Source organism: Caloenas nicobarica, chromosome 36, assembly GCF_036013445.1.
Source record: "Caloenas nicobarica isolate bCalNic1 chromosome 36, bCalNic1.hap1, whole genome shotgun sequence".
In the NCBI taxonomy this organism is placed as follows: Eukaryota; Metazoa; Chordata; class Aves; order Columbiformes; family Columbidae; genus Caloenas; species Caloenas nicobarica.
This window is the reverse complement of record NC_088280.1, coordinates 282,551-301,199: the sequence shown is the minus strand read 5'-3', so window position 1 is coordinate 301,199 and position 18,649 is coordinate 282,551. Positions and strand designations below refer to the sequence as shown.

Genomic DNA, 18,649 nt, shown 5'->3' with positions numbered 1-18,649 from the left:
CCGTTCGCAGCAGAAATAAACGGCGGTAGCGGTACCGCAATAAAAACCAGAATTGGGGAGCGGAGCCCACCTGGTTGAGGACTTTCTGGAGGTGGGGGGTGCCCATGCGGTCGGCCATGTGCCGGTACGCGGGGTGCGAAAGGAAGAACTTCCTCTCGGCGGCCAGCGCCGCCCGGATGTCCTTCTTGCCGTCAATGTCCTTCTGGCTGCGGTTCACGACGCCGATGTAGCCTGGGGGGGACGGGGGGTAAATTGGGGACACGGGGGTAAAGCAGGGACGGGGGGTCGAAGCGGGGATGGGGGGGTCAAATTGGGGACGGGGCGTCAAAGCGGGGACAGGGGGGTCAAAGCGGGGACGAGGATTTAAATTGGGGACGAGGATTTAAATTGGGGACGAGGATTTAAATTGGGGACGAGGATTTAAATTGGGGACGAGGATTTAAACTGGGGACGAGGATTTAAACTGGGGACGAGGATTTAAACTGGGGACGAGGATTTAAACTGGGGACGAGGATTTAAACTGGGGACGAGGATTTAAATTGGGGACGAGGATTTAAATTGGGGACGAGGATTTAAACTGGGGACGAGGATTTAAACTGGGGACGAGGATTTAAACTGGGGACGAGGATTTAAACTGGGGACGAGGATTTAAACTGGGGACGAGGATTTAAACTGGGGACAAGGATTTAAACTGGGGACGGGTGCGGGGGGAAAACTCGGCGGGTGGTTTCATGCCGGGTTTACCGCGTCGTAAGGGCAGCAGCTTGTTCTCCAGCACGTCCCTGGCGTCGGTGCCTTCGTCCATCAGGTCCAGCTTGGTGATGACGCCGATCGTGCGCAGACCTGTGGCAAAGGGATCCATCAACGTCGCAAACGAGGGAGCGATTCGCCACGCAAACATCTATTCGCCACGCAAACAAGGGATCAATTAACATTACAAACGAGGGATCAAATCAATACATGAACATTGATTCACCACACAAATGAGGGACCGATAAACTACATAAACAAAGAATCGATTCACCACGCAAACGAGGAATCGATTAACCTCACAAACGAGGAATCAAATCAATACGTGATCATTGATTCACCACACAAATGAGGGATCAATAAACTACATAAACGAAGAATCAATTAACCTCACAAACGAGGAATCGATTAACCTCACAAATGAGGAATCAAATCAATACATGAACATTGATTCACCACACAAACGAGGGATCAATAAACTACATAAACGAAGAATCAATTAACCTCACAAACGAGGAATCGATTAACCTCACAAATGAGGAATCAAATTAATACATGAACATTGATTCACCACACAAACGAGGGATCGATAAACTACATAAACAAAGAATCGATTCACCACACGAATGAGGGACTGATTAACCACACAAATGAAGAATCGATCAACCATATAAACGAAGAATTGATTCGCCACATGAACATTGATTAACCACACAAATGAGGAATCGATTTACCACACAAACGAGGGATCAATCACACAAACGAGGGATCAATCACACAAACGAGGGATCAATCCACCGCACAATTAGGAATTGATCCACCACATGAACGTCAGATTCACCACACGATCTATTCGCCCCACAAACACCAATTCACCACACAAACAAGGAATTAATTAACCACACAAACCAGCACCATGTGGCCTGCAGGGGAGGAAAAACCGCGGACCCTGGGGGCGGTTTTGGGCCCCTCACCTCAGGGCTCAAAACGGCATCAGAATCACCTCAGGGCTCAAAATGGCCCCAGAATCACCTCAGGGTTCAACACGGGGGAACTAAAATCACCTCAGGGCTCAAAGTGGTGCCAAAATCACCTCAGGGTTCAACATGGGGGAACTAAAATCACCTCAGGGCTCAAAGTGGCGCCAAAATCACCTCAGGGTTCAACGTGGTGTCAAAATCACCTCAGGGCTCAAAGTGGCGCCAAAATCACCTCAGGGCTCAACATGGGGGAACCAGAATCACCTCAGGGCTCAAAGTGGCACCAAAATCACCTCAGGGTTCAACATGGTGTCAAAATCACCTCAGGGCTCAAAGTGGCGCCAAAATCACCTCAGGGCTCAACATGGGGGAACCAGAATCACCTCAGGGCTCAAAATGGCACCAAAATCACCTCAGGGCTCAACATGGGGGTCCCAGAATCACCTCAGGGCTCAAAGTGGCACCAAAATCACCTCAGGGCTCAACATGGGGGAACTAAAATCACCTCAGGGTTCAACATGGTGTCAAAATCACCTCAGGGCTCAACATGGGGGAACTAAAATCACCTCCGGGCTCAAAATGGCACCAAAATCACCTCAGGGTTCAACATGGTGTCAAAATCACCTCAGGGCTCAACATGGGGGAACCAGAATCACCTCAGGGCTCAAAATGGCACCAGAACCACCTCAGGGCTCAAAATGGCACCAGAATCACCTCAGGGCTCAAAGTGGCGCCAAAATCACCTCAGGGCTCAACATGGGGGAACCAGAATCACCTCGGGGCTCAAAACAGCACCAAAATCACCTCAGGGCTCAACATGGAGGAACCAGAATCACCTCAGGGCTCAAAATGGCACCAAAATCACCTCTGGGTTCAACATGGTGTCAAAATCACCTCAGGGCTCAACATGGGGGAACTAAAATCACCTCAAGGTTCAACATGGTGTCAAAATCACCTCAGGGTTCAACGTGGTGTCAAAATCACCTCAGGGCTCAACATGGGGGAACCAGAATCACCTCAGGGCTCAAAATGGCACCAGAATCACCTCAGGGCTCAAAATGGCACCAGAATCACCTCAGGGCTCAACATGGGGGAACCAAAAACACCTCGGGGCTCAAAACGGCGCCCAAATCACCTCAGGGCTCAACATGGGGGAACCAGAATCACCTCAGGGCTCAAAATGGCACCAAAATCACCTCAGGGCTCAACATGGCACCAAAATCACCTCAGGGCTCAACATGGTGTCAAAATCACCTCAGGGCTCAACATGGGGGAACCAGAATCACCTCAGGGCTCAAAATGGCACCAAAATCACCTCAGGGCTCAACGTGGTGTCAAAATCACCTCAGGGCTCAACATGGCGGCCCCCTGGGTGGCGGGATCACCTCAGCACACAAAACAGCGGCGCCAGGGGCGCCAACATAACCTCAAAACACAAAACGGTGGCCTCAGGGACAACCGAACCACCTTCGGGGCTCGAAACGGCGGCGGGATCAGCTCACACGACAGACCCGGGCAGAGACGCGCCGCTCGCACCTTGAGGATCAACCTCTTTGGCCATCTTGAGCGCGTCCGAGTTGGCCAGGTCCATGTTGGCCGGCGTGACGGCGAGGATCAGGCTGCTCTCCCTGCTGATGAACTGCAGGATCATGTCTCTGATCTGGTACTCGATGTCCTGCGGCTGATCCCCCACCGGCACTTTGGTGATACCCGGGAGGTCGATCAGAGTCAAGTTCAACACTGAAAGAACAGAGATCACCCCGTATTTCGGCGTTAAGGGCTTGGCGTTGGGATCTGTGGGTCTTACAGATGGATTTGGATCTACTGAGGGATCCATCCCTCCGCAAGGTTTAACGGCCTCTCTAGATGCAAAATTACAGCTAGATTCACCCACGGAGCCCCCCCAAAAATCAGCCAGAAACACATAACAACCGCTATTTGCTTTTAGGACGCTAAACCGCGTATAAAAACGCCGGATTTTCTTCTTTTTAACTCACCGTGCGGCGAGTAGACGCGCAGGTTGATGGGGACGGGGGAGATGCCTTTGTTGGTCCCCGTCACCCGGTCGGTCTCCGCTTCGATCTCCTGCCGCACCTCGTCGAAATCCGTGAACTTCTTGGATTTGCAGTGCAAAAACTCCGCGTATTCTGGCAAAGAGGAAAAAAAAAAAAAAATGTTAAGAAAAGGACATTTGAACACCTGGAGCCGCACGCGCTGAGATTTGACGGCAAAACTTCCGCGTATTCCGGTGGAGAGAAGAAAAATAGACATTAAAAAAGCGAATCTTTGGCCACCTGGAGCATCATGCGCCGAGATTTGACGGCAAAAACTCCGCGTATTCCGGCAGAGGGAAGAAAAATAAAAATATTTTTAAAAGGAGCGTTTGGCCATCTGGTTCTTTTTAAGATATTTTGGGGCACGATGTGGGGATGGTGCAATTGCAGCCACCCTGGGTGGGGTGCGGGGAAATACCAGCCCTGCCCTCGCTTTTCCGCCCCTACCGGTTCCAGGTTTATCATCCCCACGTTTTGCAACCGCCCGACGTGTCCCGGGTACCAAAAAAAACATTTAATTACTCGATAAACAGGGGTGAAGTTGGGAAAACCAGCTGTCCCGGTGTCCCCACCAGCGGGACTGAGTCATGGGGCGACCAGGACACGCTTTTATTATTTGTATTTCATTTCTTTGCGTGCGGAAGAATGGACTGAAATGGACCCAAACGCGCAGCCTCAGACGGCCCTGCGCCGGGAAAATTCACCCAAAATGAACCAACTCGCGATTTTTTTAAACATCCCGCAGCCCGACCGGGGATTTAATGTATTTTTGGGGAAGGAAAGGACGATCGGGACCCTGATTTTGCAGCAAAATCCTCCTCAAAAAGCGCTCGGACAAAGCGGAACGGTCGCCTCGGTGTCACACGGGTTCGTTAGGCGATAAATCTCATTAAATGATAAATCTCGTTAAATGATAAACCTTGTTACCTGTCTTGGAGAAGATGAGCTGCAGGATGAGAGGCCGTCGAGTGACGATTCCAGAGCCCCGGGGGAGGAAATCCCTGCAGGGAATTAAAAAACCCAGACATTTACTGACGCAATTAAATAAATTAATGCTGTGGAGTCGATCGCCGCGATATTTAAACGTGCAGGGGGTGGAAAACACGCAGATCCGGCACAAAATCGGTTCGTGCTCCGCGGTGGGAGCTGGAAAAGGGTAAAAGATGCTCCTGCGGCTGCTAAATACTCCTGATTCTCTCCAAATTTTAGGTTTTCGCCCCGTTTCTCAGAAAGGCCCCTGAGGAGCGAAACGAGGCGCAGAACCGACGAGATCCCTCCCAAGGAGGGGGGCGGATTTTTCCACCCCGAAACGGGGAGAAATCGGGCGAATTCACCCCAGAACCCCCCACGTCAGCACCTCCGGCCGCAATAACCACATTGGCACCATCACCTTTAAACACCGCCTAAGAGATTTAGGACCGAACCGCAGACCCAGAGCCGAGGAGGTTTCTCCAAATAGAAAGACGATGATGATTATTATTATTATTTAATCCTTTTACCCCCCCGGAAAAGCGTTTCCTGCCCGACCGGGAGGACGGGTCCGGCGGGACGTGGCGGCGAAGGAAGCGCCGGAGTCGCCGGGATCCGGTTACGGCTTCGCGGTTTTGCTCTGACAGCGTTGAGATGTTTGGGAAACGACGGTGGCTCCTTCGTGACCAAAGAAAAGAAGCGAAAATCGCCCCCCCCCGGTGACGCAGGGTGACAGGACACGCACCGCTGGGCCATTGAATGTCACCCGACCGCGGTTAATGACGCAAATCTGTGGGTTTTGGCCCCAAAGGGACAATGTTGTGGGGCCAGGGGGTTTTGTCAGGGGGTGCGACACCGAGCCCTGGAGTGGGGTCACCCCGTCTGGAACCGCTGTCACGTTGTCCTGTAGCTGTGTCACCCCGTCTGGAACCGCTGTCACCCATCTGGTACCCGTGTCACCTTGTGCAGCATCCGTGTCACCTCATCTGGTACCGGTGTCACCTCGTCCTGTGCCTGTGTCACCTCATCTGGTACCCGTGTCACCCATCTGGTACCGGTGTCACCTCGTCCTGTGCCTGTGTCACCCCATCTGGTACCTGTGTCACCCTGTCCTGTACCCAGGTCACCCCATCTGTTACCCCTGTCCCCTCGTCTGGCACTCATGTCACCCCATCTGGTACCTGTGTCACCTCATCTGGTACCTGTGTCACCTTGTCTGGTACCCGTGTCACTCCATCTGGTACCTGTGTCACCTCGTCTGGGACCGCTGTCACCTCATCTGGTACCACTGTCACCTCATCCTGTACCGGTGTCACCCATCTGGTACCTGTGTCACCTCATCCAGCATCCATGTCCACATCTGGTACCTGTTTCGCCTTGTCCTGTACCCGTGTCACCTCATCTGGTACCTGTGTCACCCTGTCCTGTACCTGTGTCACCTCAACCTGTACCGGTGTCACCCCATCTGGCACCGGTGTCACCCCATCTGGCACCCGTGTCACCCCATCTGGTACTCACTCATGTCACCCCACTCGTCACCCGTGTCACCTTTTCTGTCCCCGTGTCACCCCAACAGCGCGCGGTGGGTGTTTGTCACCCCCAGGGCTGTCCCCGCCCCCGCCCCCGCTCACTTTGCGCCCAGCTTGGCCCAAATCCCCTTTTCTAACAGCAAAACCCGCCTGCGAGGGCGCGGAGGGCGGTTTATTCCCCCGGCGCACCCGACACCAGGAAATTTCGGTTTCTAAAGAGCCAAAGGTCGCGGGAACATCCCGTCCCCCGTAAAACGAGGTGACGAACGCAGATTGTCCCTCCCTGTCCCCTCCCGGCGTCACGCGCGTTTGTCGCACGTTCTTCACCGGCTTGTCCCCAAAATCCAGCGAAAAGACACGCAAAACACCCCCAAAAAACAACAAAAAAGTCACCTCGTCCCTGCCCGTCCCCGCCCCGGTTTCACACCCCCCCAAATCCAGGGAAAAAGACACCAAAACCAAACAAAAAACCCCAAAAAACTCTTCCCCAAAGAGGCTTAAACGCGACATCAGGACCAGCTTAAACACCCCGCCAGCTGCCTTAGGCCGGAGCTCTTGATTCTTGGCCTAAAAGTCGGGTTTTCGCCCCATTTTGGGGGCTTTGAGGCTCTTTGCGGCGCCTGTTTCAGGCAGGGAAAGGGTCTCTCGCCCCAAGCTCCTGCCGCCGGGGTTAGTCCCGGCTTTCCGGGGTTAGGCCCGGCTTTATTTCCCATCCCATAAAGCCCCATTGAGGTCGGGCCCCTGGGCCGCGGTGACAACAGCCCCATTGTCACCGCGCTCGGCGTCCCGGGTGCTTTAAAACGCCTCTAAATCCCGCTCGGAACGTCACTTTTACGCCGCATTTTCTCCTTGCCTTCGTCCTTTTCCCCCGTTAAACGCCAGAACCGACTTTTCTCGACGGCGAGACGGGTTCCGACCCCGCAAATCGATCTAAATTTCGATAAATTCATTAAAACCCGAGCGCTTTCGCGTTTTCGGGAGCAGCGTTGGGACGCGCAGATGCTCCCCGCGCAACCTCAGCGGCAGATGAGCCGTTTCAGGGCAATTTATCCCCAAATTATTGCGTTACGAGAGCGTGCAACGCTCGCCTATATTCTTCGTTATCGCATTTCCAAATACTCGTTGTTAAAACCGCTCCGACGGGGACTTATAGATTTTTAATTGCCAGGATCAGGGGTGGGTTTTTTTAATTTTTAATGTTAATTTTTAATTACCAGCAGCGCCACAACGAGCCGCCGCCAAAACATCCACCGATAAAACAGTCAAACCGCGTCAAGCGATGGGGTATCGACCTCGCCGCCGGGAAAAACGGGGAAAATCCAACGGTAACAAGCAACGACGGAGCGGAAAACTCCAGCGGCGCTTTCAAATCACGTTTTCCACAAAGGAAAAAAAGCCTGAAAGTTGGGAAAAAAATAAACCCCACCCGAGCTGATTTTTTTTGGCGGGGAACGCGAAGGTTTAGGGCACGATTCTGGAGCCGTGAAGGCGGCGGGAGAGACAAAAAGGCGGCGAAAGGAGAAGTTACGGCGGATTTCGAAAGGTTTTCTCGCCGGGGGTGGAATCGGCTCCGTCCCCCCCCCGTTATCGGGGTGTTTGAGCTGCTGTGGACGCGCCGGCGGCTCCGGGGGGCGGTTTTTTGGCGTTATCTCCGTCCCCGGCGCTAATCAGCCTGGAAACAGGAGCGTCGCGGCGGCGTTCGGCGGGTGCTGCTGGGGGCTCCGCGTCGAATCGGAAGATCATTTTGGGTGGAAAAGCCCCTCGGGATCATCGAGTCCAAGCACTGAGCGGCACTAAAACGTCCCCGGGAGCCTCCTCTGTTCACCCCTCCGGGGATGGCGGCTCCAGCACTGCCCTGGGCAGCCTGTTCCAACGCCCCACAGCCCTTTGGGGAAGAAATCACCCCAAATTTCCACCCTCAGCCTCCTTCTCCAGCCCCTTCCCCAGCTCCGTTCCCTCCTCTGAACCCGCTCAAGGGTTTTCTCACCGTGAGGGGCCCCAAAACCGCCCCCAGCACCCGCGGTTCGGCCTCCCCGCTGCCCAGCCCAGGGGACGGTCGCTGCCCCGGGCCTGTTGGCCGCACAAGCCGGGATGCTGGAGGCCCGTGGGTGTCTCACCTGCCCGGTATCACCCCCCGCAGCTCCGGCCCCGCCGCCCGGGGGTGGTCGCGGGATCCCGGTCCCGCACCTGCCATGGCCGCGCATCCCCCTCGCCGCTGCGCGTATTCACAGAACCCCGCTACGCCAGCGCCGTGCGCGCCCGCCGCGCCCAGAGCCCCCGCTTACGCCGTTGGCGTAAGTGGCCGCCGGCGACCCGCTGAAACCCGGCGCCGCGCCTTACGCCAAGTGCGTAGGGCACGGCGGGGCGAGGGGAGCGCGGCGCCCGGGCGCTCCGCACTTTGCGCAGCGGCGGCCGCGGGTCCCTCAGCCGCGCCCTACGCGGGCGGGATTCACGGAGCGCGTTTACGCCAGCGGCGCAGCGGCCGCCAGGGCAGCGCCGCCACCGGCGTCATCGTGCGCGCCCGCCCGCCCCTCCCCGCCGCTCACCGGCCCACGAAGTTCTCCAGCACCGAGCTCTTCCCCGCGCTCTGCCCGCCCACCACGGCGATCTGCGGCAGGTCGAGGTGGCAGCTCTGCCCGATGGAGCTGAAGGCGTCCTGCAGCTTGTTCACCAGCGGGATCAGCTCCTCCATGCCCCGGTTCCCCATGGCGGCGGGGAGGGGGGACTCCTCCTCAAAGGGCCCGCGGCGGCGCCGACCAAACTTCCCCTGCGCGTCTCCTCATCCGGCACTGGCGACACCCCCGCGGCGCCGCCGCCCGGCCGGGCCCGCCCCCTTTCCCTCAGGCCGCGCGGCCATTGGCCGGCCGGGCCGTCCATCAGAGGAACGAGCGGGGCTGTCAATCAGCGGGGAGGGCGGGGCTGGGAGGACGCGCCCCCTCTCTACCGCTCCATTGGCCGCCCGCCGCGCCGGTCATGCCTGCCAGCCAATGGGAGGGGGAAGTGACCTGTCAGCTGAGGCGGCGCTGCTGTAGCCCCGCCCCGAGAGGTGGCTCCTGCCATTTCATCGGCAGAGGCGACCGCCGCTCCGGAAAGCCAGCCAATCACTGCACGGAAGAGACCGGGTTGTTCACCCGCCCTCCCTCTCATTGGGCAGCGCGCCTGCCACTCACCAGCTGGACCAACCCGAGCGGAGATGAGAACGGGAGGGAAGCCGGACAAAACCCTCCCTCCGTTCGCCAAGCCAGCTGTCAATCAACAAGCCCTGACAGATGATTGGCTGCTTGGCTCCTTGCCCGCCCTCCCGAGCACAGCCCAGTGACCGTAGACTCCCGTGTAAACGCGCACTCCCCACGGCGAAGCCCCGGGGCTGGGCTGATCCCCCCACAAAACCCTCGGGGGACCCCCAGCCATGGCGGTCACCTGGGGGGAGTCTTTATTTCGCACCCCCCATCACCCAGAGCTTCCCAGTATGGACCAGTGGGTGAACTGGGGGGGCTGCACCGCAACCTGCTCCCCCCAAAGCTTCCCAGTACGGACACAAGCCCCGCAGCCTCAGCATGGCGGGCGCGTTGCCCTTGGTTACGGCCACTTCCGGCGGGAAGCGCGCGTCACGTGGGGGACGGGGAGAGCGAGAAGATGGCGGCGCCCCCGGCGGCGGGAGCGGGCCCGGGCCCGGCGCCGCTGCTGCGGATCACGGCGGAGTGCGGGCGGAGCCGGGCGCGGGCCGGGGAGCTGCTGCTGCCGCACGGCCCCGTCCCCTGCCCCGTTTTCATGCCCGTGGGCACCCGCGGCACCGCCAAGGGCATCACGGCGGCGCAGCTCGCGGCGCTCGGCTGCCGCATCTGCCTCGGCAACACCTTCCACCTGGGGACGCGGCCGGTGAGCGGCGAGGCGGGGCGGGGGGGACACCGGGAGGGACCCGCCGGGGACACCGGGAGGGACGCGCCCGCAGCCACCGGGCAGCGGCGGGCGCGGGAACGGCCACGCCCCCGACGAGGCCACGCCCCCAGGAGAGCCCCGCTTTCGGGAAGGCCACGCCCCTTTGCCCCTAAAAGTCCCTTAAAGGCGCCCCGTAAAGCCACGCCCCCATCCTGACCACGCCTCCTTCGCTATGATGGCTCCGCCCCTTTGCCCATAAAAGTCTATTGGCGGCCCCCCCTTTGTGAGGCCACGCCTCCATTTGACCACGCCTCCTACGCGCGCACGGCCCACGCGCTCATGAGTTGGCTCCGCCCCCTGTGTAGCCCCGCCCCCGGGTGTCCCCACGCTCCCCCGGGTCCCTGTGCCTGCCGGTCTGACCCGTTTCCCCCCCCCCACGCAGGGCCCGGAGCTGGTGCGACGCGCGGGGGGGCTGCACCGCTTCATGGACTGGCCCCACAACCTGCTGACGGTGAGGGGGGGCCAGACCCCACCCGGGGGGAACACACCCCCAGACCCTCCCCCGGGGACCCCAACAACCCCCCACGCCCCCCCCAGCCCCATTATTGAGGTCACCCCCCCGTGTCCTCCACCCCGTGTGCCCCCCATTATCAGGATATCCCCCTGTGTTCCCCCCCCAGCCCCATTATCGATGTCCCTCTCATGTCCCCCCCATTATTGCGGTTCCCCCCATTATTGGGTCCCCCCTCGTTATTGGGTTTTCCCCCATTATTGGGGTTCTCCCCGTTATTGGGGTCCCCCCCATTATTGGGTTTTCCCCCTATTATTGGGTCCCCCCCCGTTATTGGGTTTTCCCCCATTATTGGGGTTCCCCCCATTATTGGGTCCCCCCATTATTGGGTTTTCCCCCATTATTCGGGTTCTCCTCATTATTGGGTCCCCCCCATTATTGGGTTTCTCCCCCATTATTGGGTATTCCCCCATTATTGGGGTCCCCCCCATTACTGGGTTTCCCCCCGTGCCCCCCAGGACAGCGGGGGGTTCCAGATGGTGTCCCTGGCGGCGCTGGCGGAGGTGACAGAGGAGGGGGTGTGCTTCTGCCCCCCCCACGGCGGCCCCCCCCTCCTGCTGACCCCCGAGAAATCCATCGACATCCAGAAGGCCCTGGGTGAGTCCTTGGCGGGGGTGGGGGGGCTGAACCCCCAAAAATCAATGGGGGGGGTCACAGGACACCCCAGAAAACCTCCCCCCCCCCCAGGCGCTGATATCATGATGCAGCTGGACGACGTGGTGAGCAGCACCACGGGGGGGCCGCGCGTCGAGGAGGCCATGGAGCGGTGGGGAGCCCCAAAAAACCCCGCACCCCCCCCAAACACCCTCTGCACCCCCCCAGCCTCCCCAAGTCACCCCCAGACCCCCCAGATACCTACAAACACCCCTGGGTCCCCCAGACTCCCCAGGACCCCCTGGACACTTCCAGGACCCCCCTTGACCCCCCAGGACCCCCCAAAACCCACCCTGGACCCCCCCAGGACTCCCCCAGACACCCCCAGGACCCCCCAGAACCCCCAAACCCACTCAGGACCCCCCAAACCTCCTCCCCCCAGCCCCCCTAAGGCCCCATAGGTCCATAGCTCTGTCCACTGGCTGCCTCCCCTGTCCGTAGGTCTGTCCGCTGGCTCGATCCCTGTCTGACCCCCTGTCCGTAGGTCTGTCCCCTGGCTCGATCCCTGTCTGACCCCCTGTCCGTAGGTCTGTCCGCTGGCTCGATCGCTGTCTGACCCCCTGTCCGTAGGTCTGTCCGCTGGCTCGATCGCTGTCTGACCCCCTGTCCGTAGGTCTGTCCGCTGGCTCGATCGCTGTCTGGCCGCCCACCCGCCCCCCCAGCGCCAGCTGCTCTTCGCCATCGTGCAGGGGGGGCTGGACCCGGCGCTGCGCACGCGCTGCCTGCGAGGTACCGACCTTCGGCCTCAGCACCCTCATCCTCAGCATCCCCCCGCCTTCCTCCCCATCATCATCCTCACCCCCATCGTCATCCTCATCATCCCCTCAGCCTTCCCCCCCACCTTCCTCCCCATCCCCATCATCATCCTCATCGCCCCCCAGCCTTTCTCCCCATCATGCCCCCACTTTCCTCCCCATCATCATCACCATCCTCATCATCCCCCCAGCCTTCCTCCCCGTCCCCATCATTATCCTTATCATCCCCCCGCCTTCCTCCCCAGCATCATCATCCTCATCATCCCCCCGCCTTCCTCCCCAGCATCATCATCATCATCCTCATCATCCCCCCGCCTTCCTCCCCATCATCATCATCCTCATCATCCCCCCGCCTTCCTCCCCATCATCATCATCATCATCCTCATCATCCCCCCACCTTCCTCCTCCTCCTCCTCATCCCCCCGCCTTCCTCCCCATCATCATCATCCTCCTCATCCCCCTGCCTTCCTCCCCATCATCGTCATCCTCATCATACCCCCACCTTCCTCCTCCTCCTCCTCATCCCCCCGCCTTCCTCCCCATCATCATCATCCTCATCATCCCCCCACCTTCCTCCCCATCCTCACCCCCCGACCTTCCTCACCCCTGACCCTCCTCCTCCTCCTCCCCCAGCCATGACCGGCCGCCCCGTCCCCGGTTTCGCCATCGGGGGCCTGAGCGGGGGGGAGGAAAAGGCCCAATTCTGGCGCATGGTGAAGCTCAGCACCGACCTGCTGCCCCCCGACAAGCCGCGCTACCTCATGGGGGTGGGGTAAGTCCGGGGGGGGGGGGCGGAGGGGGTAATTTTGGGGTTCACCCCCCCAAAAAACCCACATCCCCCCCAGTTACGCCACCGACCTGGTCGTCTGCGTCGCGTTGGGCTGCGACATGTTCGACTGCGTCTTCCCCACCCGCACGGCTGTGAGTTCATTTGGGGGGGGGGGTTGAATTTGGGGGGGGTCACACACGACCCCCCCATTTATTTCTGACCCCCCCCCCCTTATTTCTCCCCCCGCAGCGTTTCGGCTCCGCCCTCGTCCCTTGGGGGTCCCTGCAGCTCAAGAACCAACAATTCGCCCGCGATTTCCGCCCCATCGATGAGAATTGCGGCTGCCCCACGTGCCGCCGGTGGGTTGGGGGGGGGAGCTGAGGGGGGAACGTGACCCCCCCATGGTCCCCCCCCTCTTTTTTTAATTATCCCCCCCCTTTTATTAATTATCCGCCCCCCAGGCACAGCCGCGCGTTCCTCCACGCGCTGCTCCGCACCGACCCGGCCGCCCTGCACCACCTCACCGTGCACAATATCGCCTATCAGGTGGGGCGGGGGGGAACGGGACCCCCCCAGACCCTTCATTAACCCCCCCGCACCCTTAATTAACCGTTAATTACCACCCCCCCGCAGCTGAAGCTGATGGAATCCATCCGCGAGAGCATCCAGGCCCAGCGCTTCCCCCAGTTCGTCCGCGACTTCATGGCCACCATGTACGGGGGGGGACAGGCGGGTGTCCCCCCCTGGGTCCGCGACGCTTTGGGGAGCGTCGGCATCACCCTGGACTGACCCCCCCACCCCGTGTTCCCCCCGTTCAGGGTGGTTTTACATCTATTTTTATACTTTTTCTGTGGGTTTTTTTTACTGTTTGGGTTTGTTGTTGTTGTTTTTTTTTAAGGAGGGGGCGGCCAAATAAAGTTTGTTGGTGGGAATTTGTGGGGGTCTGAATGGGGGGGGACAAGGGACAGGGCTGGGGACACCAGCCCCTCCCCGGGCGACACTCCCCAGCAGGGCACGTTGGTGGCCTTTGTCCCAATGGACACGTGGCTGGAGGTGGCAAAGGGACGGGAAATCCCGGGGACCCTCAGCCCCCCCGGGTGTCCCCAGCACCCTGTGCCCCCCCATGGTGTCCTGATGTCACCAACACTCTGTGACCCCCCTCCCAGGTCCCAGTGTCCCTGACACCCTGTGACCCCCCCATGGGGTCCCTGTGACCCCCCCACGGGGTCCTGATGTCCCCAGCACCCTGTGCCCCTCCGTCCCCGGGTGTCCCCAACACCCTGTGCCCCCCCATGGTGTCCTCATGTCACTAACACCCTGTGCCCCTCCATGGTGTCCTCATGTCACCAACACTCTGTGACCCCCCCGTGGGGTCCCAGTGTCCCCAGCACCCTGTGACCCCCACACGGGGTCCCGGTGTCCCCAGCACTCTGTGCCTCCCCCAGGTCCTGATGTCCCCAACACCCTGTGACCCCCCCACAGGGTCCCGGTGTCCCCAGCCCCCTGAGCCCACCCCGGTCCTGCTGTCCCCCCCAGGCTGGGGGGGTGTCATTTGGGGGGGATCCGTGCGTCACCGGCAGCCGCAGGAGGAAGTTTGTGGATGGGGTGGGGCGACCGCGGCTGCGTCACCATCACCAACGATTTCTGTGACCACTGGGACAGCCCCGCGGCCACTGGGACAGAGGCACCTGGGCAGGTGAGACTGGGAGGGACTGGGAGCAGCACCTGCGGGGAACTGGGAGAGACTGGGACAGACTGGGAGCAACACCTGGGGTGAACTGGGAGAGACTGGGACAGACTGGGAGCAGCACCTGCGGGTGAACTGGGAGAGACTGGGAGCAACTGGGAGAGACTGAGAAGGGCTGGGAGCAACACCTGGGGTGAACTGGGACAGACTGGGAGCAACACCTGTGGGGAACTGGGAGAGACTGGGACAGACTGGGAGCAGCACCTGCGGGGAACTGGGAGAGACCGGGACAGACTGGGAGCAGCACCTGCGGGTGAACTGGGACAGACTGGGAGCAGCACCTGCGGGGAACTGGGAGAGACTGGGACAGACTGGGAGCAGCACCTGCGGGGAACTGGGAGAGACTGGGACAGACTGGGAGCAACACCTGCGGGGAACTGGGAGAGACCGGGACAGACTGGGAGCAGCACCTGCGGGGAACTGGGAGAGACTGGGACAGACTGGGAGCAACACCTGGGGTGAACTGGGAGAGACTGGGACAGACTGGGAGCAGCACCTGCAGGGAACTGGGAGAGACTGGGACAGACTGGGAGCAACACCTGCGGGGAACTGGGAGAGACTGGGAGCAGCACCTGCGGGTGAACTGGGACAGACTGGGAGCAGCATCTGCGGGGAACTGGGAGAGACTGGGACAGACTGGGAGCAACACCTGCGGGGAACTGGGAGAGACTGGGAGCAACTGGGAGAGACTGAGAAGGGCTGGGAGCAACACCTGGGGTGAACCGGGAAAGACTGGGAGCAACTGGGAGAGACTGGGAGAAACTGGGACAGGCTGGGAGCAACACCTGGGGTGAACTGGGAGAGACTGGGAGCAACTGGGAGAGACTGAGATGGGCTGGGAGCAGCACCAGGGGTGAACTGGGAGAGACTGGGACAGACTGGGAGCAGCACCAGGGGTGAACTGGGAGAGACTGGGACAGACTGGGAGCAGCACCTGGGGTGAACTGGGACAGACTGGGAGCAACTGGGAGAGACTGAGATGGGCTGGGAGCAACACCTGGGGTGAACCGGGAGAGACTGGGAGCAGCACCTGGGGTGAACTGGGAGAAACTGGGACAGGCTGGGAGCAGCACCTGGGGTGAACTGGGAGAAACTGGGAAAGGCTGGGAGCAGCACCTGGGGGGAACTGGGAGAGACTGGGAGCAGCACCTGGGGGGAACTGGGAGAAACTGGGACACACTGGGAGCAGCACCTGCGGGGAACTGGGACAGACTGGGAGCAGCACCTGGGGGGAACTGGGAGAGACTGGGAGCAGCACCTGGGGGGAACTGGGACAGACTGGGAGCAGCACCTGGGGGGAACTGGGAGAAACTGGGAGTAGCACCTGGGGGGAACTGGGAGAGACTGGGAGCAGCACCTGGGGGGAACTGGGAGAGACTGGGAGCAACTGGGAGAGACTGGGAGGAACCTGGAGAGACCGAGAAGTGCTGGGAGCAACACCTGAGGTGAACTGGGAGAGACTGGGAGCAACTGGGAGAGACTGAGATGGGCTGGGAGCAGCACCTGGGGTGAACCGGGAGAGACTGGGAGCAGCACCTGGGGGGAACTGGGAGAGACTGGGAGCAACTGGGAGAGACTGGGAGGAACCTGGAGAGACCGAGAAGTGCTGGGAGCAACACCTGAGGTGAACTGGGAGAGACTGGGAGCAACTGGGAGAGACTGAGATGGGCTGGGAGCAGCACCTGGGGTGAACCGGGAGAGACTGGGAGGGACTGGGAACAGCACCTGGGGGGAACTGGGAGAAACTGGGACAGACTGGGAGCAGCACCTGGGGTGAACTGGGAGAGACTGGGAGCAGCACCTGGGGTGAACTGGGAGAGACTGGGACAGACTGGGAGGAACCTGGAGAGACTGAGAAGGACTGGGAGCAACACCTGGGGTGAACTGGGAGCCACTGGGAGAGACCGAGAAGTGCTGGGAGCAACACCTGGGGTGAACTGGGAGCCACTGGGAGCAACTGGGAAGGGCTGGGAGCTGCAAGAGGAGTTGTGAAACAAGCGAGAACTGGGCAGGTAGGTGAGTGGTGCACTGGGGAAACTGGGGTGAACTGGGAAAGGCTGAGTGCTGCACCCCTGAGGTAAACTGGAGTGAACTGGTTTAGGTCGAGTGTTGCAATCCTGGGGTAAACTGGGGTGAACTGGGAGAACGGGAGTGAACTGGGAGAACCGGGAGCTGCACTGGGGGTGAACTGGGAGAACTGGGGTGAACTGGGAGAACTGGGAGCTGCACCTGGAAGTGAACTGGGAGAACTGGAGTGAACTGGGAGAACCGGGAGCTGCACTGGGGGTGAACTGGGAGAAATGGGGTGAACTGGGAGAACTGGGAGCTGCACCTGGAAGTGAACTGGGAGAACTGGGGTGAACTGGGAGAACCGGGGTGAACTGGGAGAACCGGGAGCTGCACTGGGGGTGAACTGGGAGAAATGGGGTGAACAGGGCAGAGCTGGGAGCTGCACTGGGGGTGAACTGGGAGAACTGGGGTGAACTGGGAGAACCGGGAGCTGCACTGGGGGTGAACTGGGAGAACTGGGGTGAACTGGGAGAACTGGGGTGAACTGGGCAGAGGCAGGAGGTGCACTGGGGGTGAACTGGGAGAACTGGGGTGAACTGGGCAGAGGCAGGAGGTGCACTGGGGGTGAACGGTTTTGGGTGCAAACGAGTGGGATTTGGGTGCCAATCAAGCACTGGGTGGGTGCCAAGCGCCCGGTTTTGGGTGTCAAACGCCTGTTATTTTGGCTGCCAAGTGCCCATTTTTTGGGCGCCCAGTGCCCAGTTTTTGGGGTGCCAATTGCTGGGGTTTTGGGTGCAAATTGCTGGGGTTTCGCGTGTCAAGCGCAGGGGGTTTTTGGGTGCCCAATTCCCTTATTTTTTGGTGCAAATTGCTGGGGGTTTGGGTGCCAAGTGCAGGGGGTTTTGGGTGCCCCATTCCGTTAGTTTTTGGGTGCCAAGTGCCCATTTTTGGGTGTCAAACGCCTGTTATTTTGGGTGCCAAGTGTGCAGTTTTTCAGGTGCAAATTGCTGGGGTTTTGGGTGTCAAGCACAGGGGGTTTTGGGTGCCCAATTCCCTTATTTTTTGGGTGTCAAGTGCCTGATTTGGGTGTCAAACGCCTGTTATTTTGGGTGCCAAGTGTCCCTATTTTGGGTGGCCAGTGCCCAGCTTCTTGGGGAGCCAATTGCTGGGGTTTTGGGTGCCAATTGCTGGGGTTTTGGATGCCAAGTGCCCCTATTTCGGGCACCCAGTGTCCAGCTTTTTGGGGTGCCAATTGCTGGGGTTTTGGGTGCCAAGTGCTCAGTTTTGGGTGCCAATTGCTGGGGTTTTGGGTGCCAATTGCTGGGGTTTTGGGCACCCAGTGCCCAGCTTTTTGGGGTGCCAATTGCTGGGGTTTTGGGTGCCAAGTGCTCAGTTTTGGGTGCCAAGTGCCCGGTTTTGGGTGCCAATTGCTGGGTTTTTGGGTGCCAAGTGCCCGGTTTTGGGTGCCAATTGCTGGGGTTTTGGGTGCCAATTGCTGGGGTTTTGGGTGCCAAGTGCCCCTATTTTGGGTGGCCAGTGCCCAGCTTTTTGGGGTGCCAATTGCTGGGGTTTTGGGTGCCAAGTGCTCAGTTTTGGGTGCCAAGTGCCCGGTTTTGGGTGCCAATTGCTGGGGTTTTGGGTGCCAAGTGCTCGGTTTTGGGTGCCAATTGCTGGGGTTTTGGGTGCCAAGTGCCCGGTTTTGGGTGCCAATTGCTGGGGGTTTGGGTGCCAAGTGCTCAGTTTTGGGTGCCAATTGCTGGGGTTTTGGGTGCCAAGTGCCCGGTTTTGGGTGCCAATTGCTGGGGTTTTGGGTGCCCAGTTCCCCCATCCCCCGGGCGCCAAACGCCCGGCTCTGCGCGCGCAGCACGCCTTTCTCCGTCGCCGAGCGCCGGGTTCCGTTTGCCAAACGCCCCATTCCGGTTGCCCGGCTCCCCTCGCTCACCATCGCTCTCTCCCCATCCCTCCCCAACCAGGTCCCCACC

At 59.8% G+C, this 18,649-nt stretch overlaps 2 protein-coding genes across 10 annotated transcripts in view; one reads left to right on the top strand and one right to left on the bottom strand.

The window, feature by feature from the left end:
• Window positions 1–9,102, bottom strand: part of DNM2 (dynamin 2) — a 29,349-nt gene extending 20,247 nt beyond the window's left edge. For all 9 annotated transcript variants that reach the window (XM_065654884.1, XM_065654885.1, XM_065654886.1 and 6 more), the window contains exons 1-6: window positions 8,829–9,102; window positions 4,712–4,785; window positions 3,728–3,877; window positions 3,267–3,470; window positions 745–843; window positions 71–231 (exon numbers count right to left, since the gene is read on the bottom strand). In XM_065654884.1, coding sequence (XP_065510956.1) covers window positions 71–231; window positions 745–843; window positions 3,267–3,470; window positions 3,728–3,877; window positions 4,712–4,785; window positions 8,829–8,989 — 849 coding nt within the window. In that variant the 5' untranslated portion in view covers window positions 8,990–9,102. The remainder of the gene's footprint in view (window positions 1–70; window positions 232–744; window positions 844–3,266; window positions 3,471–3,727; window positions 3,878–4,711; window positions 4,786–8,828) is intronic.
• A 798-nt stretch (window positions 9,103–9,900) lies between these two features.
• Window positions 9,901–13,842, top strand: QTRT1 (queuine tRNA-ribosyltransferase catalytic subunit 1). The gene is made up of 10 exons (XM_065654974.1): window positions 9,901–10,161; window positions 10,604–10,672; window positions 11,191–11,329; window positions 11,420–11,498; window positions 12,000–12,115; window positions 12,775–12,913; window positions 12,987–13,062; window positions 13,160–13,269; window positions 13,372–13,456; window positions 13,544–13,842. Exons 1-10 carry the CDS (start codon window positions 9,919–9,921, stop codon window positions 13,697–13,699), a joined length of 1,212 nt encoding a protein of 403 aa, XP_065511046.1. The 5' UTR covers window positions 9,901–9,918; the 3' UTR covers window positions 13,700–13,842.
• The last annotated feature ends 4,807 nt before the right edge of the window (window positions 13,843–18,649 follow it).

Bases quoted from the DNA above. Each gene is read 5' to 3' on its own strand.
- QTRT1 (XM_065654974.1), top strand. From the start codon at position 9,919: ATGGCGGCGCCCCCGGCGGCGGGAGCGGGCCCGGGCCCGGCGCCGCTG. The intron at 11,499-11,999 runs GTGGGGAGCCCC...CCCTGTCCGTAG, and splicing joins GTCGAGGAGGCCATGGAGCG to GTCTGTCCGCTGGCTCGATC. The intron at 12,116-12,774 runs GTACCGACCTTC...CTCCTCCCCCAG, and splicing joins GCGCACGCGCTGCCTGCGAG to CCATGACCGGCCGCCCCGTC.